The sequence below is a fragment of the Moesziomyces antarcticus genome (assembly GCF_000747765.1).
Source record: "Moesziomyces antarcticus DNA, scaffold: scaffold_v10043, strain JCM 10317, whole genome shotgun sequence".
Classification (NCBI taxonomy): Eukaryota; Fungi; Basidiomycota; class Ustilaginomycetes; order Ustilaginales; family Ustilaginaceae; genus Moesziomyces; species Moesziomyces antarcticus.
Genome location: NW_014638967.1, coordinates 1 through 24,943, shown reverse-complemented (window position 1 = coordinate 24,943; position 24,943 = coordinate 1). Strand labels below are relative to the sequence as shown.

The window sequence follows — 24,943 nt, the reverse complement described above, 5'->3', positions numbered from 1 at the left end:
CTCTCTCTCTCTCTGCGCGGTGTGCGGCAGCGCAGCGGTCCAGCTACCCAAAGCTTCCTTCGCCCCCAAAAGGCTGCGCCGAAGAGAACTTTTTCCTTTTTTCCGCTTTGGCTGGCTGGCACCTAAGCTCCAATCATCTAGTGCAGTCGCTGGCCGCGCAGCCAGTGCGGGAAAATTTTTTCGAAAATGGGCTTGGGCTCTTGCTATCCAAATTCCAAGCTGCATCAGAGCAGTCTCGGAGCTGCACGTCTGCGCGCGCTCAACCTGTCGCTAGTCCGCCATTCCTAATGGTGAATACAAGATCTACAAACGGGAACTTGTTCGTCTTGCCGTTGGCCTGAGCAGATCTCCCATTTCGATGTGGAATTTGTATTGCCTTGCTCTGCAGAAGCACTGGACGGCGCGCGCACACGCCAACCAAACTCCCTTTGCGGCTCGCCACTCGACTTAACTTAGCGCGGAGGTCGAGCCTCCGTCCAGCGAGCACTCGACTGCGCAGTTGGACTGAGCTGAGCTGAGGATGGGCACAAAGATACGCTGGCTCAGTCGCGCAAACCTCGAGCCTGCTGTAGCTACCCCAGTGCGTGGAGGCGTCGCAAGCCTTGACTGCGCCTTTTGACGGACAGTTCCTTCTTCGCGACCGCCCAATGCTTCGAGGGAATGTTGGAAGGAGATCGATGCGACTAGAGGCTTCGAGTAGAGGTGATAGCCGTGAGGCCGAGTATGTGGCCGAGAGAGTGTCCCACCGGATGAGGCGGTTGCCGCAGCCAGACACGCTCGGCGTGTCGCGCGAGACTCGTTGTCGGATCTGAATCAGTCTTCTGGCCTCCCTGACCAACGTAGAAATCGGGAGATCTAATGCCATTTAGGCAGAGAGCGTACATGCGTGGGTGCAACTCTCGTGATTGTGTTACTTTCGAATCTCGGCCAGCGTCTGCAAGGACAAACACACCTCGCAACCGACAGAACACTTGCTCGACATCCTCCACCAGCACCTCCGCTTCCCTCATCGTCACGCACACATCATCTCATCATGTCTGGCGACTCGAAAGTGTTCTCCCTCGTCGGCAAGGGCCTCAAGCTCGACACCAAGGCCGACATTCAGCCGCACCTCGACGCACTCCAGCAGATCGCAGATCTCCAAGAGGTCCACCTCGGCGGCAACACGCTCGGTGTCGAGGCTTGTCAGGCGCTCGCGGATGTTCTCAAGGACAAGAAGACGCTCAAGGTAAGTCTCTCTCATTCACTGTCTTGGCAAGGAGTCTTGTGGAGCTTGGAAGGCCCGCGTCCCTGACCTCGCACCACCGCTCCGCTTCAACCCATCTTGCGTCCAGGTCGCCGACTTTGCCGATATCTTCACCGGTAGGCTCATCTCCGAGATTCCCGATGCGCTTCGTGCCCTTTGCGATGCTCTCACCGACCACGCCAGCCTTGTAGAGCTCAACCTCTCGGACAACGCTTTCGGCGGTCGATCCGCCGAGCCCATGGTCAACTTCCTCAAGAACAACCACAGCTTCTCCGTCCTCAAGCTCAACAACAACGGTCTCGGTATCACTGGAGGTACCATCGTCGCTGAAGCCCTCTACGAAGCCGCGCAGAACCTCAAGGCCAAGGGCCTCGAATCCAAGCTGCGCACCGTCATCTGCGGCCGCAACCGTCTCGAAAACGGCTCAGCACCCGTGTGGGCCAAGGCGTACGCAGCGCACGGCGGCCTCGTCGAGGTTCGCATGTTCCAGAACGGCATCCGCATGGAGGGCATCGAGGCCATCAGCAAGGGCCTCGCCTCGTGTCCCAACCTCGAAGTGCTTGACCTCCAAGACAACACCGCCACGCTGCGTGGCTCGCGCGCCATCGCTGCATGCCTGCCCAAGTGGCCCAAGCTCAAGACGCTCAACCTGTCCGATTGCCTTCTCAAGCCCAAGGGGGGCGCGCTTGTCTTTGGTGCTCTGGCCAACGGCAGCAATCCCGCGCTCGAGACGATTCAGGTCCAGTACTGCGACCTCGACCGAAAGGTGCTCGACCAACTCGGCATCGCCATCGACCTCCATCTCTCCAGCCTCACCAAGCTGGACATCAACGGCAATTGGGCGGACGAGGAGGACGAATGCATCGACAAGATCAAGAGCGCCCTCGCCAAGCACGGCCACGAGGATGCATTGCTCGAGCTGGACGAGATGTAAGTCCGAAGCTATCGTGGCCGCAACCTTGCCGCCTCCACACCTAGCGCATCGATAAGCTGACATTTTCTCCCTTCTCTTCTTGATTTCGCTGCTACAGGGACCCCGAAGGCGAAGAGAGCGAGGGCGAGGATGAAGAGGATGCGGACGAGGACGAGGAGGAGGCGGACGCAGAAAGCTCCGCAAAGTCCTCGGCACAGGTCGACGACACCGACGAGCTCGCCTCTGCGCTGGCCAAGACGAGCCTCACAGACGCAAAGTGAGACTAGATGGCTTGTAATCGGACCATAGATACCGCCCTTTCGCTCTAATTTCTGTCGCCTTGCGGGGCTGATGAGCCGTCGTACACATATCGCGCAATCGTGTTGCGAAGGACGAGACGCATTTGTCCGCGCTAGATGGAGTCTGAGGGACAGCTCCGAGGAGGACACGGGAGAGGCGCGAAGGTCAAATCTTGTTAGATCGTTTGCAGTACAGCGCGGTTCGGAATCGATACGCGCTCGTCGTTTCGGCCTCGATTCCAATTCGCACCTCCGAGAGTTGGTCTCACCGAGCCTGGCCAAAATACGCACTGGTCCGGTCTCGACACCACCATCACCACCTAACTCCTCGACCCATCCGGCAAGGGCTTCCCTTCCCGACACCCAATACCTGTGGAGACGCATAGGCTGCAGCACAATGGCGGTTTTTTCGCTGTCTACGCTGCTCCAGAATGTCCCGCCGGGATCGAGGGCTTTGACCGCGGCGCTCTTGGCATTCTCGTTGCTTCTCTTCTTCCTGCGTCTGCGAACCGGTCTAGGATTCGGCACGGCTAGTGCAGTTCAGTTCCCTTGGCTCGTCATCGTCCCCGGCGCGAGCTTCTGGTATCCCTGGACGTTGCTCACATCGAGTTTCTGCGAGTCGTCCATCCTCGAATTTCTCGTCTCCATCGTCTCCCTACCGCTCGCAGCACGGTATCTCGAGCGTCAGTGGGGCGCAATCGAGCTCTTCAAGTTTGCCGCCGTCGTCCTCGCTGGAAGCAACATCATTGCATGGGGCCTGCAGCTCCTCCTCTTCGGCGTCTTCCGCAAGGAGGTGCTCATCTGGGGGATCCAATTCCACGGGCTCCAGGCACTTCAGACCGCCTTTCTCGTGGCCTTCACCCAGCTCATCCCAGAGCATCAGGTCCAGGTCCTGAGCGGAGCTGTCAAGATTCGAGTCAAGGATCTGCCCATGCTCTACGTGACCGTCAGCAACGTCATGTGCCTCCTCGGCTACACCTCGCCATGGATCCTCATTCAGTTCGGATGGCTCATCTCCTGGGCCTACCTGCGATTCTTCAAGGTCAACGAGTCCGGCCTCAGGGGTGATCGCAGCGAGGCCTTTGCTTTTGTCAACTGGTTCCCGCCCTTCGCTCACAAGCCGGTCCAATTCATCTCGACAACCCTATTCAACTTGTTCGTCAAGCTCCGCGTGGTCCAGCCATGGTCAGGTGGAGACTATGCCGACCTCGAGTCGGCTTCCGTCAACGGGCAGGCTCCTGCGCACAGCAGCGCCCGCGCCGAAGCCGAGCGCAGACGTGCCATGGCGTTGAAAGCGCTCGATCAGCGGCTCTCGGCGAACAAGGGCTCTGGCTCGCGAACGACCGATCTGCAGCGCTCTGATTCCACCAAATCTTCGGGCTCAGCTGCAGCAGCCGCGGCGTCGCACGAAAGCACAGCTCCGCTCCTTTCCGATACGACCAGCGCCGGTGCGGGATCCACTTCCGCCTCCGCGTCCATTCCCACCGTCGTGTTCGAGGCTCCCTCCGAGGACCTGCCCTCGGAGAAAGAGTCAAAGTAGGTGGTCACATGCCGCTTTTCTGACCTTCTTGGCGCCGTCTCACCTCACCTCGCCTGCATACGCATACTCCTTGTAAACGTCAGCGAAGATCCCTCTGCACACGGCGCGCGAAATTGACGACATGCACACGGCTTCTCGAGCGAATCTGCGCGTGCTTCTTCTGGCATCGGAACGAATCATGGAAGAAGATGCTGAACTGTAACGGGCCAAAACTGAGATGTAAATGCTCTGTAGATTGCAATGTGATGATGCTGCGTGACCACAAGCGCCGGAGACCTGCAAAGATAGAAGGTAGGCGCTCCAATTGAGCGAAACGGAGAGGAGCGAGAGTGCGACTCCCGTGCTCGCGTAGATGACTGATGACAATCAGTTGCGAGGTCCGTAGCCCTTTGCAACCCTTGGCTTGGAGTTGGACGACCCGAGCTTCTTGCCGTCGCGCTTTGCCTTCCTCTTGAACGCGCGAAGCTCCTTCTTCATGCGCGGATCGACCATCTTGTAGCGGCCCTTTGTGCCCTTGGGTCGTCCTTTGAGACCGCGGTTGACACCCCTGGCGACGACGAGCTGCACCTCCTTCTTCTTCTGCCCGCCCTTGACCGACTTGGCCAGCAGCTTGTTGATGGTCGACGACTTTTCCTTTTCCGAGATGTCTTCGTTATCGTTGATGGTCTCGGCCTTCTTCTGTGCCTTTTCGAGGCGTCGGAGCGTTCGCATCTTCTTGCGCGCCTTGGCCTCGGCGATCTTCTTGATCGGTCGAGCGTCCAGAGCTCGTTCGCGATCCCGCAGAGCCTGCATGGCCTCCTTGGTGATGGGGATGTTGGCTTTGTAGTGCTTCTGCTCGTCATCGAGGAACCAGGTTGGCAAGCCGTCCTTGTCGACAAAGTTGTGCTTGGAGAATCCCTGGTCGACGAGGTCCTCCTTGGTGATCTTGCGGTTGACGAGCGCTTGTGCGAGTGCAACAGCCTCGGCTGTGGCGAGGCCGTGGTCCTTGATGCGCTTCTGCTTGCCGGCTTCCTCGTCCTCGCCGTCCAGATCCCACTCCTCGTCGGGGATGGCGTGCTCCTCGTGATCTTGAGGCACGACTTCAAAATCTTCCTCGTCATCATGCTCGAGACCGCTGCCAGAGTCAGAGGCATCACCGTCGTCGCTGAGCTCCTCGTCCTCTTCTTCCGCGTCCGTCTCCTCCCACGCATCTTCGTCATCGTCGAGTGGCTCCTCATCTGCGGGCAGTGCATCCAGGCCGAGGTCCTTGAAGAGAGGGTTGTCGAACCAGATGGACGCCTCTCGGCTCTGTTGCGCTGTGACATCTGCGTCGCTGGTGAGGCTGTTGACGAGGGAGCGCTTGGACGGCTTGGCGGGAACATCGGCTTGAGCGAGCGCTGCAGCGTCGGTGTCGCGCTTTCTTTTTCTGATCTGTTCGACAGCTTGACGCTCGAGACGCTCGTCCTCCTCGTCCTCTTCGTCATCGGTGTCGAAGGTCTCTTCCTGCTCCTTGCGCCTTTGAACGAGGTCGTAGCCGCCCTCGCTGTCTTCGGACATTTCGGCGTCGTCATCGTCCTCCTCCTCGTCGTCGTCCTTGATACCGTGCCATGAGTCGTTCTTTGCGTCTTTGAGGCGAGCCTGCTTGGCGCGAAACTTGGCGTCGCGGTCGGACTGCTTCTGCTTGAACTCGTCGTAGAGGGCGTCCATCTCGGCGTCGAGACGTGCCGCACGCGCCTGTGGGTCGTCGTCGTCGTCGTCATGCGAGCTGACGATGGTGTCGCTCTCGTCGTCGCTGAGATCAGCCTGTTGCATGAGTGCCTTCTTGGAGACCTTCTCGCCCGAGCCGATTTCAAAGATGTCACCGTTACCGGAGCCAAGCTGGTCGTCCATGACGTCCATGCCGATGTCCATGGGTGTGGTCATCTGGAGCTGCATCTTGAGAATCTTTTTCTGACGCAGCTCGTTCTTGCGACGCCTCTCCTTGCGAGCTTTGCGGGCGGCCTCCTCGTTGAGGCGGGCGAGCTCGTCGTCGATCTGGTCGTCCTCGTCCATCTCCTCGACTTCGACGGTCTCGATCTGCTCGGCAAGGTCCTTCTGCTTGGACTTGGGCATGTCGAGGCCGAGGGCAAGGCGGACCTCCTTGCGCCAGTTCATGAGGTTGCGGAAATCCTTTTTGCCAAGCACCTTGAGATCCGAGCAGTTGTCGCGCATCTCTTGGGTGGTGTCGGGGAGGTCGAGGAGCGTCTTGCTCTCGTCGGACTTGAACGAGATCTCGTTGTAGGAGCCTAGCATGCCGATGACGTCCTGGCCTTTGATGAAATCCATGGCGTCGAGGGAGTGGAAAAGGGTATAGTCTCCGTCGGCGTAACCCTCACGGTTCTTGCGGATCTTCTTGGGTGCGAATACGTTGGCGTGCGCGTTACCGGCCGAAGTGCCCTTGAGACTGAGGGGCACGCCGGCTTCCTGGTCCTCCTGTGCGAGGGTGGCGGGGTCGAGCTCCTTGAAGACATGGCGTGGATCGAGGAACTTGGGGTCGATGCGGGCAGGGTTCTTGTAGCCTTGGCAGACGACGAAGATCTCCGCCGAGACGTTACGTGAGGAGGAGGGCTTTGTGGCTTCGACCTTTTTGAAGAGCTGGTTGAAGACCCAGAGCAGATTGTTGTAGTCTTTGGAGCGGAAAACCTTGGTGACAAAGGTTCCGCCTGCGTTGAGGAACTCGACGGCGAGACGCAGCGACTGCAGGGTGAGTTCGGACTGGGCGTAGGCATCCTGGACCCAAGCGGTACCGACGTTGGGAGCACCGTCGTGGATGACAATGTCGGCCTTCCAGTCCTTGAGGATCTGGCGGAGCTGGTCTCTGCACTTGTACGAGTTGATGTCCTCTGCAAAGGTGATGGTCCTCGGGATGGGCTTGATGGGAACGAGATCGACACCTACGATGAGCGAGTTGGCGGGCATGTATTTGGAAGCGACCTGGAGCCAACCTCCGGGCGCGGCACAGAGATCGATGCAGCATCGAGCCTTTTCGAGGAAGTTGTACTTTTTGTTAAGCTGGACGAGCTTGAAAGCCGCACGTGAGCGGTAGCCTTGTTCCTTCGCAAGCCAGTAGAACTTGTCGAGACGGCCCTTGGCCGTCTTCTTCTGCTGCTTCTTACCCATTGCGAGGAAGCGGCAACAGCTGCGACGTGCGGAGAGAGAGGCCGGGCGGGATGGTGGAGGAAAGTGGACATGCTCAGCCGGTGGCGCCGACCTTCACTCTCGCAAAGCGCACAGCTGCCGCGAGCCTCGAACCTTGAATCTCCTCCTCATGCAGCATCCGCTCCGCAACAAATTTCGGCCTCCTCTTCCTCCTTGGCTCACGGTGAAATTTCCAAAATTTTTGGAAGGAGCTGCAGCCTCGCGACCCTGGCTCTCGAGCTTCAGACCCTGGCAAGCTTGGGATCTGATCTGTCGCACGAGTGGTGTCTGAACGCGTTGACCTTTGCTTTTTCAAGTTTGGTGAAGAATTCTGAGATCAGTCATTTGCACAGCCAGTCGCGTCTCTCCGCTCACCACGAGCCGGAAGGATTGCACAGAAGAAGGAGAAGAAAAAATCAGGACGAGCTCAAAGGGCCAGGCGGAGCCAAGCAAAGCGCAGCGCGAGAGACTCGAAGCACTTGCCGCAGAGGCAGAAGAGGGCGGCCAGCGCTGGTGTCCATGTCGGTGCAGAGACTTGTGCCTGCAAGTCGTCGTTACAGCTCCTTTTCACCACCACGTCTCTCCCCTTCAGCGACAGCTTCTCACAAAAAGGTCGTATAGACCACTTCTTCACCTGTCATCATTGGCTGGCCCGCACATTCCGCCAACGCCGACACGTCGCTCTTCGGTCTACACAGCCACCTCTTGTCCGACTGCGAACGAGGGTGTCTCTGATAGAACCGCAGAATCACTCGCTGCAACGTCCGCCCTAGCCCCGACTCTTTCTCCAACCCCCGCACACTTACAACATGCCTAGCGTCCAGGACATCACAAACGGCGTCGACGAGCTCGACATCATCGACGACGCCGACATCGACTTCTCCGACATTGAACAGAAATACTCGGTCAAGTTCGACGAGGGCCTCGACGATGTCATCGTCATCGAGGGCGTCCCCGTCATCACCGAGTCGCGCCAGCAGAAGCTCTTCGAGACCATCCAGAAGCGCTTCAAGACTCAGGCAGGCATCGACATCGCCGTCGACGGCATGCACATCCCCTACGCAGACAACGGCGAGTCCAAGGGCTACCTCTTCGTCGAGATGGCCTCCGCAGAGGACGCCGCACAGGCCATCCGCCAGATGGACGGCTACGCCTTCGACAAGAAGCACCGCTTCTCCGTCCACCGCTTCACCGACGTCGAAAAGTTCGCCAGCCTCTCCGAGACCTACGAAGAGCCCGCCGAGGAGGAGTTCAAGCCGCGTGAGCACCTCCGCTCCTGGCTCGCCGACCCGGCCGGCCGCGACCAGCTCGTCATCTGCCGCGGCGACGACGTCGAGATCGCCTGGCACAACCGCTCCTCCGATCCCCAGGTCGAGCACAGCCGCCCGCGCTGGACAGAGAGCTACGTCCAGTGGTCGCCGCTCGGCACCTTCCTCACCACCTTCCATCGCCAGGGCATCCAGATCTGGGGCGGCCCCTCGTGCGAGCGCTTCATGCGCTTCCCGCACCCGGGCGCACGCCTCGTCGACTTTTCCCCGAGCGAAAAGTTCATGGTCACCTGGTCCCACGAGCCCATCCAGGTCCCCGACAACGCTCCCATCGGCCCCCAGTTCTTCGGCCCCGAGGACGAGGGCAACCGCATCGCCGTCTGGGAGGTCCGCACCGGCCACCTCCTGCGCACCTTCCCCGTGCCCCAGGATGAGAACGGTCAGCCCGGCCAGCTCAAGGGCTTCTCCTGGCCCTTCCTCAAGTGGAGCCCAGACGACAAGTACTGCGCGCGTCTCAACCCCGGCCAGGCCATCAGCGTATACGAGACACCGTCCATGGGCCTGCTCGACAAAAAGTCGATCAAGGTCGAGGGCGTCGTCGACTTTGAATGGTGCCCCATGGGCGACAAGGACCGCGAGGTCGCCGAGGCGGGCAAGCCCAACAAGAAGGCCCGCGACAACATGATCGTCTTCTGGCAGCCCGAGGTGGCCAACCAGCCGGCGCGCGTCACCGTCATGGCCGTGCCCTCGAGAACGATCCTGCGATCCAAGAACCTCTTCAACGTCTCGGACTGCAAGCTGCACTGGCACCCGCAGGGCGACTACCTCTGCGTCAAGGTCGACCGCCACACCAAGACCAAAAAGTCGATGTTCTGCAACCTCGAGATCTTCCGCGTGCGCGAAAAGGAGTTCCCCGTCGAGGTCGTCGAGCTCAAGGACCCCGTCACCGCCTTCGCCTGGGAGCCTTTCGGAACCCACTTTGCGCTCATCTCGAGCAACGATCCGCAGCTCGGCACGCCGGCGCCCGGTATCACCATCAAGACCCAGCTCAACTTCTACCACCTCCATCCCAAGGGCGACTTCCGCCCGCTCAAGGTGCTCGACAACAAGACGCTCAACACGCTCTTCTGGTCGCCGCGCGGTCGCCACATTGTCGCCGCCACGCTCGGCAGCTCGCAAAAGTTCGACCTCGAGTGGTACGACGTCGACTTCATGCACGAGGTGCGACAGGGCAACCCTTCGGCCGACCCGGCGGACGACGTCAAGCTGATCGGCACCGGTGAGCACTACGGCATCACCGACCTCGAGTGGGATCCCTCGGGACGCTACGTCGCCACCTCGGCCTCCGTGTGGCGCCACTCGCTCGAGAACGGCTTCGCCATCTGGGACTTCAAGGGCCAGGAGCTGCAGAAGCACATCCAGGACCGATTCAAGCAGATCCTCTGGCGCCCGCGCCCGCGCACCTTGCTGTCCAAGGAGGACCAGAAGAAGGTGCGCAAGAACCTGCGCGAGTACTCGAAGCAGTTCGAGGAGGAGGATGCGGCCGAGGAGTCGAACCTCGCTTCGGCGGAGCGCGAGCTGTACCAGCGCATCCTCGAGGAGTGGAAGGCGTGGCGTGCGCGCTCGCGTCGCGATCTCGAGCAGCTGCGCGAGGATCTCGGACGCGAGGCGGTCGGACAGAGTGTCGACCACGCCAAGAAGCTGGCCGAAGAGGCGACCGAGGAGGTGCAAGAGTGGATGGAGGAGATCATCGAGGAGACCGAGGAGGTGCTCGCCTGATGTACGTTCTGCTCGCTTCTCCCCCGGGCGCGTCGATTCTGTGATTGTACCTTGTCCTCACGCATTCTGTCTATAGATGGCAACGCACTCTGCTATAAAATGCGGTTGTCATCCAAAACACATGACTTGATTGCCAGATTGACTGCGACCGCATTGAACTCGGGCGAGATGGCGACCCATGTTCATGTCGATTTGGGTATTGTGGCTGCAGGAGAAGGGTTGGAATCGGCTGAAACGGAGGCGGCGTCGCGGAAGCTGTGTCTCCAATGAGCGAGGCCGAGCTGGTGCATGTCCTGCTCGATGTCCTTGGGAAGATTGATGTGTTTGACTGACTTGGGCTCAAAGGTGGTTTCTAACAATCTCGCCGTCTTGCGCTGCATGTATTCGATCTGTGCAAAGTCTCTCCTGCGAAGGCCGCCTCCCCACGAGGGATGCTTGAAGAAGTAGCGCAAGTAGATGGTGAAGTCTCTGCGATGCTCCTGCGATGCACGGATGCGCGGGCGAATGCAACGATGATTGTCAGTTGACACGCCGGGTCGAGCCCGAAAGCTGGCCGAGCTGCTTACCTGCTCTTTGGTCTTGATCATGCGGAGACCTCTCCGATACAGCGCCAGGATCTCCTTTTGAGCCTGTGTGAGCTTCTTTGCGGGTGGCATCTTGGCGTGCGTGTGACGACGGAGCTAGAGTCAGGGAGCGTGTCGCGAAGTGATCACGGAAGATGGCAATCACAGGTCAAGGTGTGACTGCCGAGGGATAGAAAGCAGCTCGGGAGCCTTAGGTAAAGATCTCCACCTAGACGGCACTGCGGACTGCAGCAAAGAGTGTGATTTTGCGGAAGTCGGAAGAGCGCCGAAAGGGTGCGGCCAAAATATTTCGGAACTTCCGAGGGGTCCTGCTCGATGAAACGAGCCCTCACCCCCTTCCTTGCTTCTGCGCATCGTCACGGTCACATCGCAATGCCAAAAGCATCCAAGCGACAGAAGGAAAAGAAGGCAGACTTCCAGGTAAGTGCCGAGTCAGGCGGTTGTTGGATGGCTTCCCAAGAGCAAGGTCACTAATGCAGAGCCCACGTCTGGCCCCCCTTCGGTGTCGCTCTCGTAACAGAAAACCAAGCTCAAGCTTGGCAAAGGAAAGCAAGCCGCCAACAATGCGACCGACACGTCCTTCAAGGCCAAGACGATCGCGCTGCCGCAGCAGTCGATCAATGCCGACAAGTCGGGCAAGCTCGTCAACTCGCGCAACCTCACTGTAGCGGATCTCGCGCTCCAACTCCGCCACTACTCGGCGGGCGTGCGAAGGGATGCGGTCGCAGGCATCAAAGAGATTCTCACGCTCCACCCGAGCTTGATGCTATCGGCTGCGCCACAGCTCGTGCCGGAACTGTCTCGCTGCATCGGCGACGACGACGGCACGGTCCGCAAGCAGTTGCATCTCCTCTTCGCATGGATGTTGCCGCAGATCCCGCTGCAGCTGCTCGGTCCATATCACAACACTCTGCTGCTCTACACCACCTCGGCACTTAGTCATATCTACCCAGAAGTGCGGCTGGACGCCATCAAAGTGCTCGACGTCTGCCTCGATGTCCTGCCCCACACCGCAACTTCAGGCTGGCAAGACGCCGTTTTCAACATGTCAAAGGCCAGCACCTCAACGGCGGCCAATCCGGTCGCCGCAGGACCCAGCACGTCAGCACATCAGCCGCATGGAGAAAGGATCATGAACTGCTTCCTCAACCTCCTCGGAGTCACACGCAGATCAGGCAACGCCGTCTCCATCACTGCCACGGACCTGGCTCCCGCTGCCAAACTCCTCATCCTCAGCTCACTCAGGACTTTCCTCTCGCACGCCCTTCCCACCACCTCAAGCGACGGTGATGACCACTCGTCCAGGTGCCCTACCTGGTTCTTCCGCTCCGCCTTTGCCTCTACAGCCGAGTTTGAGCACTTCGAATCCCTGCTCGGCAAGCACACCAATTCCAACCGCACCCGCACCCTCTCCGTCTTCGCATCTGCAGCCAAGGATCGTTCGCACCCAGATGTCAACTCAGGCTCCACCACCCAGGCTTCTCTTTCGCATTGGACGGACAGCGAGATGTCAACTTTGACCTTGATGGACCTCGACTCCACTTCCGGCACATCCGTACAGCAGTCCGACCTTTTCGCTTCTTTGCAGGCTGCCCTCTCCTTATCGGCTTCGGCTGGCAATGGCTCGTCGGGCTCCCATGCTGCTCAGTCGGCAGCATTGGCGCTGTACGAGCTGCTCGACCCTATCCTGCTCGCTTCCTTCCTTGACACGGCTCCAGCGGCGTTCCAGCCCGACCTCGACCTCTCCCATCAGGTGCGGGGCCAGAACGTTGGGCTCTCAACGCCTTCCCAACTCATCTTTGAGATCATCCAGCTCCTCCTGACTCTCTGGCGCGGCGCGTCGGCCCCCACTTCAAAAGCGCGCACCTCGCTCGCAAACTTGCTCGGCCATGCTTCCATCTACTTTCCCTTCAGCAGCCACACTTGGTCCAGCACTCTGTCGCACAAGGCAAAGTCGCTCGTCGTGCAGATGGATCTCGCCTATGCCGAGCTTGCCGCGCTCTTCGCCATCAACACGGAAGACTCGCAAAAGGCCAAGTACAAGTTCAACGTCGACGTCCAGGTCGCTGCGGTCGCAGCCTTTGTCTCGGAGCTGCTCGCGGTGCCAGTCACGGAGCAAGGCACGGTCTCGCTTGGCAGCGTAGGCGGCTCGGCCGCCAGTGTGCTTGACGCCGACACCTTCCATGCACTCTTGCCCACCTTGTGGTTCCTGCTTGGCGCGGAACACGAGACTTTACTCGACAGCCTCCTCACCGCCTACCAGGCGTACTCCACGCAGCATCGAGTCAAGCCAATCCTCTTTGAATTCCTCGCTCGCGCCTATCTTCTGTCCAAGCTGCGGGCTCAGACCCCCTTCACCCAGGCGGAAAGCGATCGCATCCTTCAGACCCTACTGTTGGGCCTTCCACGCAACCTTTGGGAAGCGGCTTCCAACTCGAGTGGTCATGCATTTGCTGGCTTGCAGCTCGAGCTTCTCCACTTTGTCTTGCTCCTCCCTTCGCCCCCAGCAGCTCTGGAGTTTGGAAAGCTCGCACCCTTCTACTGGGTCACGCATCCGACCAAGAAGGTGTCGGGCCCCGGACCATTTAACAAACTGCCATCTCTTCTGCGTAAGCTGGCACTCGACAACTCGGTCCTGCTGCGAACTTGCGATGGCAGGCTCGACAAGGCCATCTCATCTGCACGCCAATCTGTAATTCGAAGCCCGTGAAGAGCAACCAACGGCACCTCATCGCTTGGATCATAGATCAATGGATTATACCAATTGGCACCGTGCAGCCCTGCTTGAAACGATACAGCTCGTAAGACGAACAGGGAGAAGTTGACGGTGGGAAAGTGGGTACGTAGCGAGCCATGCGTGTCAGAGGGCGCTATCATTAGGAGCGTCACCGAGCTTCTTTTCAAGCCTTTCGTACATGGCATGGGCATGCGGGATGAGCGCATTGAACTGGCTGTTGGACCACTGGCCTTTCTGCGAAGGAAGAGATGGCAGGTTGCCGGACGTCTTGAGGATTGCGAGCAGCTTGGCCAAAAGGGCATACGAGAGCTGGTCGGCTTGGGCCTTGTCGATGGTGCGAAGGCCGCGCTTCTGGTGAGCGCCGGGGTCGAGCGCGCGATGCTGACCGAGCAAGGTGGCCAGTTGCAAGATGCTTGGTGGGTAGTCGGATTGAGCCGACTGCTCGAGCCAGAAGCGAGCTTCGACGTCGTCCGGGTCGACGCCAAAGCTGTCCTTGTGCGCCTGCTTCATGGTCTTGTCTCCGCCAGTGACGTCGGGATGCTGCGCGAGCTTGTCGCGATCCAAAAAGTAGAACGAGCCGACCTGGAACATGCTCTGCGCATCGCCCTGGTCGGCTGCGCGTTTGAAGAGGTCGAAGGCTTGCGCCTTGTCACCCGCCTCACCGTCCAGCAGGTGCTGCATGCCAAGCGCGAACAAGCAACCCGAGTGACCAAGCTCGGCACCTTTTTTCAGATACGCTCTCGCGCGGCTCGGATCGGGTGGGTTGAAGCGCGATTCCTGGAAGAGGGTGGCAAGGTCGTACCATGCTTCTGCGAGACCGTTATCTCCTGCCTTTGTATAGAGTTTGACCGCTTGTTCAATGAGAGCGGGCCACTGTGCCTTGTCGACCTGACCGCGGTGGATGCGCTGCAGCAGAAGGCGTGCGACGCCGACCGAGCCGCGGGCGTTGCCTGCATCGGAAAGCTCCTGGTAGAGGGACAAGGCACGCTGCACTCTCGCCTTGGCATCGCCCGAGGGAGGCGGAGGCGCGGTATTCTGCAGCACCATGCTGGCCCAAAAGTAGCCGGCATCGTCGGAGCCAAACTGATGCGCGACTTCGAACAGGCGGAAAGCGAGTGGCTGTCGACGCGGGTCCGAGGATACAGAGAGGAGCGCATTGGCGAGCTCGGTGATATGAACTGGGCCGACACCCCAAGCTTTGGCATTCGAGATGATGTCGTTGTCGACCGAGGCTTGGTAGGCCTCTCGATCTGCGGCCGAGGGAAGATCGGCGGTGGTGCGCAGCTGGATGAGCAGCTTGGTCAGCAGCGAGCACGCTTGATCGTAGTCGATGGCGCTTGCGCTTGAATCCGAGTATCGTGCCGATGGAAAGATACGGCGAACGGAAGATTCGAGCTCTGCGGCATCTGGAACACGAAAGCTGGAAGGCACTGCATAGTGGCGCACTGCAGTGGTGTGGCAAAGTGACGAGCGGCTCGCAAGCAAAGGCTGTGGGGGCAAGCGTGTACGGGCGGCAGCAGCTGGCGCCTGGCGCAAGATTCGCAGCAGGGCGCGGGTGCGAATGTGTGCATTCATGATCGATGGGGTCGACTGAGGAGCAAACATGGAGGCCAGGAGATAAGAAGGGTGAGCTGGCCGTCCCGGGTTTCGAGCTCCGCACGGACTGAGTCGCCGTCGTCTGACGCAGTCCGCCTCCACTTCTTCGCATTTGCACCCCGAGTTCCGGACATCCCGACTCGACTCAGATCGAATGACCGATTCCGCTCTTCTTCAGGACTGCCTTCCCACCTCATCCGTGTGCATCAAACCCGTGGCATGGAGAGCAACGCCACATCACAGGAGCCATCCTGGCCATCGCCAGCCTCATCTTGGATCGAAAAGGTCCTCTTCCTCGGCACGGGAACCAGCGGACAAGTACCGGCGATTCACTGCGTCACCCAACCCGACTTTGGCGGTTGTGCGGCCTGCGAGGATGCCACTCGTCATCCCACGGGCAAAAATCGAAGAGGCTGCACTGCAGCTGCCATCGTCGGGCGACATCCTCAAGACCCGAATTACAGTACCATCCTCATAGACTGCGGCAAGACCTTCTATTCGAATGCCATCGTCCATTTCCCCAAGAACGGCATCCGCTCCATTCGCGCCGTCCTGCTCACGCATGCACACGCCGACGCCATCCTCGGACTCGACGACCTTCGCGCATGGACCATGGGAGGCGTCATTCAGCGACACGTCGACATCTATCTCACCGAAGAATGCATGCAAGTAGTTGCGGGCATGTTCCCCTACTTGGTCGACCGCTCCAAGTCCACCGGCGGCGGCGACGTCCCCACTCTCCGCTGGAACATCATCGACAGGCAATCCTCCTTCACCATCCCAGCCTCGCAAGGCCGCAAAGAGCTTCAAGTTCAGCCGCTTCCCGTCCTTCACGGCTACATCGGCCGCTCATCGCCCTTTTGGAGCCTGGGCTTCCGCATCGACTCTTTCAGCTACATCAGCGACTGTCACAGCATTCCGTCCGAAACCTTAGATCTGATGCGCGGCAGCCAGGCCATCGTCATGGACGCCCTCAAGATGGACAGACATCTCTCGCATTTCTCCTTCTCGCAGGCTCTCTCGTTCTTCGCCTCCTTCTCGCCTCCGCCTGTGCTCGGGCTACTCACCGACTTCACTCATCGCATAGAGCACTCCGCCACACAGCAGCTCGTCGACATTTGGAGGAACGGTATGCTAGCTGCTCAGCTCGACTCGCTGCAAACATCCACTGCGAACGGAGCATCTGAACACCCGGATAGCACCGGAGAAGGCGGCGGTGTCCGCTGGTGGTCGCATATCTGGGACGAACTGGACAGCGAGAGCAACATGACGATCCGACTCCGCCGCTCATATCCCTCACTTCAAGAAGATGCTGCTCGAAACGTCGCACATTACATCCCGCCGATCAAGCTCAGCTGGGACGGCTTGGTGGTACATTTTCACCCGCAATGATACATATCTGATACGCTTATAAGCTGGATTGGTTCGAGCGGCTGAAATGCTGGTCGGAGGAAGCTCTACGAGATGCGGCATCCGGCGAAGCAGGCGGAATTAAAGCCGACGAAGGACCCGAGCCAGGCTAGGGCATTCTTCGGTCCTCCGAGGATGGATGGTGTGGTACAGTGGTCAGCATCATTTCGCGCTTTGGGTACAGCAGACGCCGACCAGCCTTTTAGACGCCAACGCGAGTACAACGATCGCACCCAGTCCCAAGGCGAGAGGCACGCTCTGAGAAGCCGCCCATCCGTGACCATTCGAGCTGCCCATCGTTTCGGTTACGGGCGGTGCTGCAAGCTTGCCCGCAGCGACCGTGGCCGCGTACCACGGCACCAACGACGCGCGCACGTCGGCTGGCAAGCTTTGCGAGAACAGCGATGGAAGCGAGGCCGCCTGGATGTTGTAGCCCATCATGGCCAGGGTACATGCGATGGCAAACACGACGGCGGTTGCTGCCGAGCCCGCTTTGAAGGATACCGACATGATGGCGAGGAAAACGGCGATGACCGAAATGACTTGCGAGGCCTGCGTCAGCATCGTTTCGGCATGCAGATTGGCGCCTGCTTGGTCTTCGAGCTTGCCCTTCTCCGCTGCATCTGAGCCACTTGCTGTATTTCTTTTTTGCATGTAGTCCACGATGAATCGGCGCATGCGACCACAGCCGATGCTCGCCAAGAGCGAGAGCGCAAAGACGATCGCCTGGATTCCAGAGGCAAGGGTGATGCCAATGTGCCAACGGTGTGCCAGGAGCTCGGACAGCAGGAAGAGCACGTTGGCGCTCAGGTAGGCCGAGACGAGCATGAGACCGAGAATAAGGCATGGCATCTTCCAGCGTCCATCTTTCGAAGAGAAGAAGCCGATGAGCGGGACAAAGGCGTTGTGAGCCGGCTTGGACTTGTCTTTGAGTAGAACAGCAACCAGAGACGCGATGACAAGCGACGTAAAGGCTGCAAGGAACGTAGGCGCGTTTGTTCCATCCACCTCGAAAGCACTGTGGCCGACGTCAAAGTGAACGCGACTCAAAGGGATGCTGAGAAGCGGACCCAGCACCATGGCAATGCCGCCGAACGTGCGGAAGAGCGACATGGCCTCGATCCTCTGATGCGACGCGGTGGAGACGGTCAGATATGCCATCGCCAAAGAGGCGCTTCCGCTGGCTAGACCGAGAAGACATCGAGCACCGACGATGGCCCAGACGTTGTTGATGCCTCCGGGCGCAGCCACGGAGTAGATGAAATTGCCGACGGCCGAACAAAGAAGCAGGAAGCATGCTGGCCATTTGAGCGACCCGGCCATCGCGGCAAGCGGACCGACCAGCAAAGAGACAAAGAGCTGCACTGCGGCGGGAAGAAGCTGAGCCAAGCTGAGGTAGTGGCTCGTCTCAGTGCGGTTTGAGGTGCATTTTGCGATATGTTCGTATGCTGTTGGTAGCCAGAGGGTGCTGTCCATGCCGAACTGCAAGGCGATGAGGAAGACGGGGAAGAGTCGGATAAGGAGGCTGCTGGTCTCGGCCTGATCGGGTTTCGATGCCGAGCTCGACCCTTGCTGACCTTGCGTTGCCTCTAGCTTGTCGGCAGCTTGCAACGAGTTGACGTTTGGCGAAGAAAGCCTGTCCATGTCATGGCTTGAAACGTGGCGAGATCCATCTTTTTCTGGGAAGTCAGGCTGATCGGTGGCCGAGTTGTGCGTCTGACTCGAGTTGCTGAAGTTAGCGTGAAGCGCACCAGCGTGCTCGGCTTGATCGACCGAGGCCCTCTGTGGACCAGGCGCGCTCATATTGGCAGGTATCGTTGCAGTCGAGAGCTTGCGAGAAGTGGTGGATGGCGATGATGCCAAGAACAACGGTTGTTCCATCGAAGGTGTTGAGATCTTTATGTGGCTTATGTGGCTCTACCGCGTCTCATCTAACCGGCTGAAGGCTTCAACCTCCGCCCAGAGGCCCATCCATGGAGCCAGAGCATCCTGCGAGTGGCGTGGCGGAGAATTACGAGGTTGCACTGGGGACGTCATCACAGCGACCCGGGCTGGAAGCGTTGACAGGACGCAAGTCACCACGCGCAGCCGGCGGAACGGACAAACGGACAAGCGGATGCGCGGTGTATGAGAAAAAAGAATGGCTCACGGCCTTGCTCTTCGCCACTGGCTCTGAAAGACGGCTGCTAGCATTACTTGGCTTCGGATATGCACAAGCACGGAGGTGTCAAGCGAGTGGCGCGGACATGTCTTAGTTTGGGCAGATTGCTACATCCCGCAGAAAGGGGGAAGAATCACACGGTCGTTTTAAAATATTGTTATTAAATTATGTAGAGCTTGATTCGGATTTCAAATTTTCTAGCTTGTTCGTACCCTTGCAGCTGCAGCACGAATCGCACTTCACTGAAGGATGGGCGTGAACATGGCCTGTCCGTTAGAGCGAGTTCTCACAAGAGAGTCACGCACCGTTTGGTGACGAATCGAGCTCATCGCACAATGCGCACTTATTGTCCGTTGCTGCAGAGCGTTACTTACAAGAGGTGCAAGTCCGGTCAAATCCCGCCACCGAGTCTCGCAGCCTTGCGAGCCTTGCGCAGCAGAGGGGGCGACACCACGCCGTGCTGGTGCAATTGTTCCAAGGCCCCAAGCGCGAGCAGCGCATCGGACCTCTGTCTCTCGCTGTCGTCTGCGCTCGAAGCAGAGTCGGAAGCGACAGGGAGCAACGGATGCTTGATCAATGCCAATGTGAAGACGAGCGCACGCAGGCTCAACCCGGCCAACAGTTCGAGCAGGTGTCTGTCCACTCTGGCCGAGCGGGCCAGGTCGGGTTGAGTGAGCGAGACCGGTCTGGATCCAGATGAGGGACGCAGCGACAAAAGACTTGGCCTAATAGCGCCGTGGGCATCGGAGCGAGTCGAGCCATCCTGACCACTGCCGCGAAGCTCGCGGCTACGATGATTGGCTCCGTTCAGGTCGTCGCCACCGTCTTCTTCCTCCCCTTCCTCCCCATCTTCTTCTTCGTCGTCGTCATCCTTGGCTCCGAGGCTAAGTAGGGTGCCAAGTACAGTAGAGACGGTCGCCGATATGCTCTCCTGCGCTGCCTTGCGATGGTCGATGTCAACACGGCAGAACGGATAGTGCAGCAGAACGCGGGTGTAGCGCATCAACATGAGCACGAAGCGCTTGAGCTGCGACTCTCTGTTATCGGCTCTTGCTGGCTCGCGCGTCTGCAAAAGCGAACCACAAAAGTCAAGAGCCTTGGCTGTTCGCTTGACGTGAACCTGTTCTTGATGCGACGGCCTGGTCGTCATGGGCGTCGCCACCTCCAAGCGGGTCTCGCAAGGCACCAACAGTCTTGCTCCTTGTCGGTAGTGTCGCTCGATGGTCTGGCCGATTGCAACGCTTGTCCAGATGCGTGTGACGAACACGGGTGATGAGGACAGAAACTGCGATCTTGGACTCTCTGCAGTCGCTGCTGTGTGCGAAGATGATTCCGAATCGGCCTCTTGTTGGATGCTGGCCTTCGGATCCGGCATGGGCAGCTCGACAAGCGCCAAGTCGATGGGCATGTCTCGTCCTTGCCAGGCTTGGAAGTGGCAGCCCTGGCTGACGAGGTGCCAGAAGGCATTTAGCGCTTGTTGCTGCCGGAGGGACGAACCTAGATGGGCGATCGTCGCAGCGCGGTGGATCGACAACGTGGCTGCTGCTCTGCAGCCCAGAAACACGGACGCAGAAGCGAGCTCTTGACCCTGGTGGCATCTTGAGAAAGCAAGCGACATCATGCGGTACGTCTGCATCACTTCGATCGGATCTCCACAGAGGCCTTTTCGGCAGTGATCCCAAGCGACTGTAAAGCGCAGAACGGTGTTGTCTGGCTCATGATCGAGTTCCTCTAGGGTTAGATTGCGAGGGAGCTCGATCGGCGACGAAGCCAGAATCGACTCGGCGAGGCAGATTGCTGCCAGTGTCCAAGCGCAACGGAGTGGATCTGGCTGGATGGAGGAAGAGGGCTCGGAATGATCGGGGACACCTGCCGAGCCATCTTGCGCCGAGACCGTGTCCAGCTCGAGCTGTTCTTGCAGCTTTGAAAGGCATAGAAAGGGGCTTGTTTCTGCCTCGGAACCACCATGCGCCGTGCGACAGAGCCTTTCCAACACTACCAAGAGTGTCGGCCACCTGCTTCGTTCTGGCAGACAGCGTCTGCAGGCATGATGCAGCTCTGCAGATGCCTCGTTTCGGCCTTGAGCAGAGAAGGGGGGCGTAGCATCTTCGACTTGCGCGCGGCCATTGCGTCCCGTGGTGAGACGCAGAGAGTCTGCATCGATAGAGGCGTTGTTCGGGATCGATTGGTGTGTCGAGTCTGTTTGGTTGAAAGTGTTGGTCCACTCGGGCAAACTGGATAATGAGTCGCACGTTGAAGATGATTGCCACTGGGATGCCAACCACCAGAAGGTATCGTTCATCGCGTCAGGAATGGTGCCGCAGAGAGGGTCCTCTACAATCGTCGAAGAAAATACAGGCAGTTGCAAGCCGCTGCTGGATGTGGATTGAGGGTTGACGCCATGACTGCTATTGGAGATGGGCCCTTGTCTCGAATGTGCGCTTCCCGATTGAGCAGATTGTGCGAAGCCAGAGGACACAACCTGGGGCTCTGCCCAAAGCTCAGAGTCCGAGTGGTGCCACGACGGTGATGGCATGCTGTACGCAGTGCTCGAAACAGAATGTGCAGGCAGCTGGGCGTCGTCGTCGATGCGACGTCGCTTGTCACGGCTATAGCAGCATTCCCTTCCATGGACGAGGCACTCTGTGCAATGAGGCAGCTTCTTACTGCATGCCACCTTGCGGCGGCGGCATTCTACGCACGCCAAATTTGCCCTGCTCATATCGACAAGAGCAGGCCGCCTCGGTGGCAGCGATGGGATCCGGAAGTTCGTGTGCGCGGACGTGAGATGATTGCTCGTGTCGAAGTTCTGTGTCGAAGCCGCCAGTAGCCATTGCTGCAGAGTCGAGCAGGGTCGAGAGCCTACATTTGGGCAGCCAACCACGGCAATCTCGAGCCCGGAACTCGGACAATTTGGTCTCAGCGTGGCTTTCGGGTATCGCTTCTCGGCTGCAGCACTGCGAATCTTCCGGCGGGTCAGAAGAAGTTTATTTATTTTTTTATTTTTTTATTTTTTTGGGTTTGATAGAAGAACAGCCGGGAAACGATTCCAGCAACGAAGGCGTGCAGCAACAGAGAAGAAGATGGGCAAGAGAAAAGAGAGACTCTTCCAGCTTCGCGGTACACACGTGTCGCCACCAGCAAGTCTGTGTCAGGCGCTTGTAAATTGAAACCCCGCTTAGCCGAGGCTGCGTGGGGTGAACAGTAGCCGTCCCTGAGGAGGGTTGGTCATTCGGTCGTGGCGCGGAGAGGGTGCATCGCCGTGCACCTTCAAATCGTACCTTTTCAGAACACTGTATACAGCCTGTTGGGCTGAAAGAAGAATGCGCTATGCTTCAGCCAAGCATGTCCCACGCAACAGCGCGCCACCACCGTCAAGAAACGAGTCCGAGCGACTGTACTTACCATCTTGATGATTTTGTCCGCAAAGAACTGACCAACGCAATTGCGTGGCCCCATTTCAAATCGCCACAGAGAGTACCGGTAGTCGGAAGCCTTGAGATCGCGGAAACGAGTCGGGTCAAACTCGAACGAGTTGCTTCCCCACACCTCGCTGCGGCGGTTGAGCGTCCAAGCATCGATGATGACGGGCGTCCCAGCCGGTAGTGCTCCTCCACCAGGTTGCACCTTGTGCTGGCCTGACTGCTCGGGAAGCGAGAAGAACGTCGGTGGCGAGAGTCGCATCGATTCCATGATCGTCCAGTGTAGCATCGTATCGGTAGCACAGATGTAGTCGGAGAAGAGCACGTCCGCCTTCATCGTCGCCGACTCCTGCGTTACAAAGTCTTGGAGAAGCCGAGTCTGTACACCAGGGGTCTGAGCAATGTGAATCAACGTCCAGGCGATGACTGCTGCGGTAACATCAATGTTTGCAAAGAGGATCTCGTCGATTGCTGTATCAAACGGGCAAGGAAGGATTCAGAATCCAATAGGGCCAGGTCAGCAACGGTCTTCTTGCTATTGCTGCGTAACTACGATCGCAGCATCTACAATCCACTGACTCACTTTGTGTGAATTCGTCCATCGTCATCGTCTTGTCTGTGACTCGCGAAAACATTTCCGCCGCTGGAGAGTTGGCATCTTCGGCAACCATGTCGAGGCAGAACTGCCCGGATTCCCGCTGGAATTGGCCCATGATCCTGTTGGCGCGCGTCCAGAAAAAAGCCTGATACCTGCCAAACGGAAATAGATCGCCGTCTCGAGAAGGTCAAGCGACCAAAATCAGGTTTTGCTGGCTCTGCTTCCTATGAGACGCTGGATGCAAATTTTGGCTGGCAACGGAAGCCGTGGCTGGAGCGACGGACCCCATCGACCTAGCCATGTCTGTCGCAAATCTGGCGGCAGTGGACGCGCCTAGCCCCATTACGGTACCGGATCGCCCGCAATGAGATCAGCGCATCGACCTCCACAGGCTGTACGTATTCGCACTGGTCCAGGATTCGTCGGGCTTTGCATGCCTTCTGATTCTTCTTCCATAAACGCATCTCCGTTGGTGTGCATTCGATTTCAAATCAGCTAGCTGGTTTGCACAGCCTCACAGATGCGCACCATCGACGCAGAATTTGCTCCAAATCGAACGCGTGAACGCGTGCGATTCGCGTGAGTTAGACCATGCGGTCTGTCAGAATCCATGTGCTGTCAGCCAAGCTTCCACGCGACGAGACCACGCGGTCAGTAAAAAAGTTCACGCGGTCAGTAAAAATGTGAGCGATTGGAGCGACAGCGGCTTGAGACCAGGTGTCCCTCTGCTGACTTGTAAGTAGCGCATGGAAGCTTGCCGTCTGATAATGGGGTCTCACGATCAGGAAAAGCGCAACTTTTCATGCATGCGGCTGATGCGATGCTGCTCAGAGGGATTCGTTGCAGTCCGGACGCACATCTCAGCGAAGGTCTCGCGGTAGTCGCCGGCTGCTGGTAAAGGTATTCGGATATTGGCTGTTGACAGAGAAGAGGTGACGAGGCTGTGCTTAGCGGTTGTGATGTTGACCGACGCATCTGTGCTGCAACGTCCGGATTAGGCGTCCTGGAACAAAGCTCTCACGCCCATACCATCACATCAGTTGTTTGAACCCCAAAGACGGTCAGAACCTCGTGGTCGCACACGATCATGAGTTCACTTAATGGCGGTATCGAATGAAAGTCGCACCAGGCTGTGTTCCGGCTGGACCTTCGGTGAGCTACGCTGCATGTGACTTGGAAGGTCACCAGTGCTGTGATCAGCGTGCTCGATGAGCATTGCTAGCTTGCGCAAAGTGTTTAAAGCTGATGGACCAGCGGAACTTCCCGTCGCAGCCTCAAACAAATCGATCCCTTGGACCATCGCCCTCTTATCCTTCTCATGATTTTCGACTTCGCAGGACTGGCCCAAGGGCTTTTGCTGGCGCTGTTTGCCACGGCAACCGTCGTCTCGGCTCATCCAGGCGAGGCTCCTCCGACTCCGCGGGAAATTGCAGCAGGCAAGCTCTACAGGCGCTCGGCTCAGACGCAGTACAATCGCTGCAATGGTTCTCACCAATCGCTGCAACGTCGTCACGCCGTCAATACCCAGGTGCACCGGCGACAGAAGCTCCTCGAGCAGCTTCGTGCCCACGCTACTCGGCGACGCTCTGGCTCAGACTACGCATCTGATGTGCTTGAAACCAGCCATGTCTCCAACCGAACTGACATCACGAGCAACTCAACCACTTCCGCGGTCTTTGCAAACAGCACGGACGCCTGTGTCCTGCAGCCAGAAGTCACGATCGGGCCTTATTGGGTCAGCGGCGAGCTGCTTCGTTCCAACCTGACCGACGAACAGCCGGGCGTGCCCCTCTACCTTGATGCACAATTCGTCGACATCAACACATGCGACCCTGTCCCCGACCTGTACTGGGAGATCTGGAACTGCAACTCGACCGGCGTCTACTCTGGAGTGGTGGCCAGTGGCAACGGCAACGTGGAAGACGAATCCAACCTCAATACAACGTTCCTTCGGGGTGTTCAACGCACAGACGAGAACGGTGCTGCTCAATTTCAGACCATCTTCCCCGGCCACTACACCGGTCGAGCGCACCACATCCACGTCGTGGCGCACATTAACGCTACGTTGCTCTCAAACAACACGTTGGCCAACTCTGCCGACACCGGAGCAGTCCATATTGGCCAGTTGTTCTTCGATCAAGAGTTAGGGTTAGGGTTAGGGTTAGGGTTAGGGTTAGGGTTAGGGTTAGGGTTAGGGTTAGGGTTAGGGTTAGGGTTAGGGTTAGGGTTAGGGT

General features: G+C 58.5%; 10 protein-coding genes across 10 annotated transcripts; 5 read left to right on the top strand and 5 right to left on the bottom strand.

The window, feature by feature from the left end:
- Positions 1–1,033: 1,033 nt before the first annotated feature.
- On the top strand, positions 1,034–3,998 carry PAN0_043d6381 (ran GTPase activator; the record flags this gene model as incomplete). The annotated part of the gene is made up of 4 exons (XM_014798177.1): positions 1,034–1,228; positions 1,335–2,176; positions 2,278–2,436; positions 2,576–3,998. The coding sequence occupies 4 exons, from the start codon at positions 1,034–1,036 to the stop codon at positions 3,996–3,998; spliced, it is 2,619 nt and encodes an 872-aa protein (XP_014653663.1).
- Positions 3,999–4,364: 366 nt separating this feature from the next.
- On the bottom strand, positions 4,365–7,136 carry PAN0_043c6380 (FtsJ-domain-containing protein; the record flags this gene model as incomplete). The annotated part of the gene is made up of 1 exon (XM_014798176.1): positions 4,365–7,136. One exon carries the CDS (start codon positions 7,134–7,136, stop codon positions 4,365–4,367), a length of 2,772 nt encoding a protein of 923 aa, XP_014653662.1.
- Positions 7,137–7,963: 827 nt separating this feature from the next.
- PAN0_043d6379 (translation initiation factor eIF-3b) lies at positions 7,964–10,201 on the top strand (the record flags this gene model as incomplete). Its single annotated transcript, XM_014798175.1, has 1 exon — positions 7,964–10,201. One exon carries the CDS (start codon positions 7,964–7,966, stop codon positions 10,199–10,201), a length of 2,238 nt encoding a protein of 745 aa, XP_014653661.1.
- A 182-nt stretch (positions 10,202–10,383) lies between these two features.
- On the bottom strand, positions 10,384–10,857 carry PAN0_043c6378 (uncharacterized protein; the record flags this gene model as incomplete). Its single annotated transcript, XM_014798174.1, has 2 exons — positions 10,384–10,680; positions 10,768–10,857. The coding sequence occupies 2 exons, from the start codon at positions 10,855–10,857 to the stop codon at positions 10,384–10,386; spliced, it is 387 nt and encodes a 128-aa protein (XP_014653660.1).
- Positions 10,858–11,157: 300 nt separating this feature from the next.
- PAN0_043d6377 (testis-expressed sequence 10 protein) lies at positions 11,158–13,495 on the top strand (the record flags this gene model as incomplete). Its single annotated transcript, XM_014798173.1, has 2 exons — positions 11,158–11,205; positions 11,306–13,495. The coding sequence occupies 2 exons, from the start codon at positions 11,158–11,160 to the stop codon at positions 13,493–13,495; spliced, it is 2,238 nt and encodes a 745-aa protein (XP_014653659.1).
- A 150-nt stretch (positions 13,496–13,645) lies between these two features.
- On the bottom strand, positions 13,646–15,127 carry PAN0_043c6376 (uncharacterized protein; the record flags this gene model as incomplete). The annotated part of the gene is made up of 1 exon (XM_014798172.1): positions 13,646–15,127. One exon carries the CDS (start codon positions 15,125–15,127, stop codon positions 13,646–13,648), a length of 1,482 nt encoding a protein of 493 aa, XP_014653658.1.
- A 210-nt stretch (positions 15,128–15,337) lies between these two features.
- Positions 15,338–16,641, top strand: PAN0_043d6375 (metallo-beta-lactamase family protein; the record flags this gene model as incomplete). The annotated part of the gene is made up of 2 exons (XM_014798171.1): positions 15,338–16,489; positions 16,570–16,641. 2 exons carry the CDS (start codon positions 15,338–15,340, stop codon positions 16,639–16,641), a joined length of 1,224 nt encoding a protein of 407 aa, XP_014653657.1.
- A 49-nt stretch (positions 16,642–16,690) lies between these two features.
- Positions 16,691–18,409, bottom strand: PAN0_043c6374 (MFS general substrate transporter; the record flags this gene model as incomplete). The annotated part of the gene is made up of 1 exon (XM_014798170.1): positions 16,691–18,409. The coding sequence occupies one exon, from the start codon at positions 18,407–18,409 to the stop codon at positions 16,691–16,693; it is 1,719 nt and encodes a 572-aa protein (XP_014653656.1).
- Positions 18,410–19,080: 671 nt separating this feature from the next.
- Positions 19,081–23,189, bottom strand: PAN0_043c6373 (cytochrome p450 cyp5293a1 protein; the record flags this gene model as incomplete). The annotated part of the gene is made up of 7 exons (XM_014798169.1): positions 19,081–21,298; positions 21,357–21,551; positions 21,971–21,993; positions 22,095–22,582; positions 22,695–22,861; positions 22,994–23,042; positions 23,108–23,189. 7 exons carry the CDS (start codon positions 23,187–23,189, stop codon positions 19,081–19,083), a joined length of 3,222 nt encoding a protein of 1,073 aa, XP_014653655.1.
- Positions 23,190–24,027: 838 nt separating this feature from the next.
- Positions 24,028–24,836, top strand: PAN0_043d6372 (GPI anchored dioxygenase; the record flags this gene model as incomplete). The annotated part of the gene is made up of 1 exon (XM_014798168.1): positions 24,028–24,836. A coding segment is annotated over one exon (809 nt), but the record flags the coding sequence as incomplete, so codon positions are not given.
- Positions 24,837–24,943: the final 107 nt, after the last annotated feature.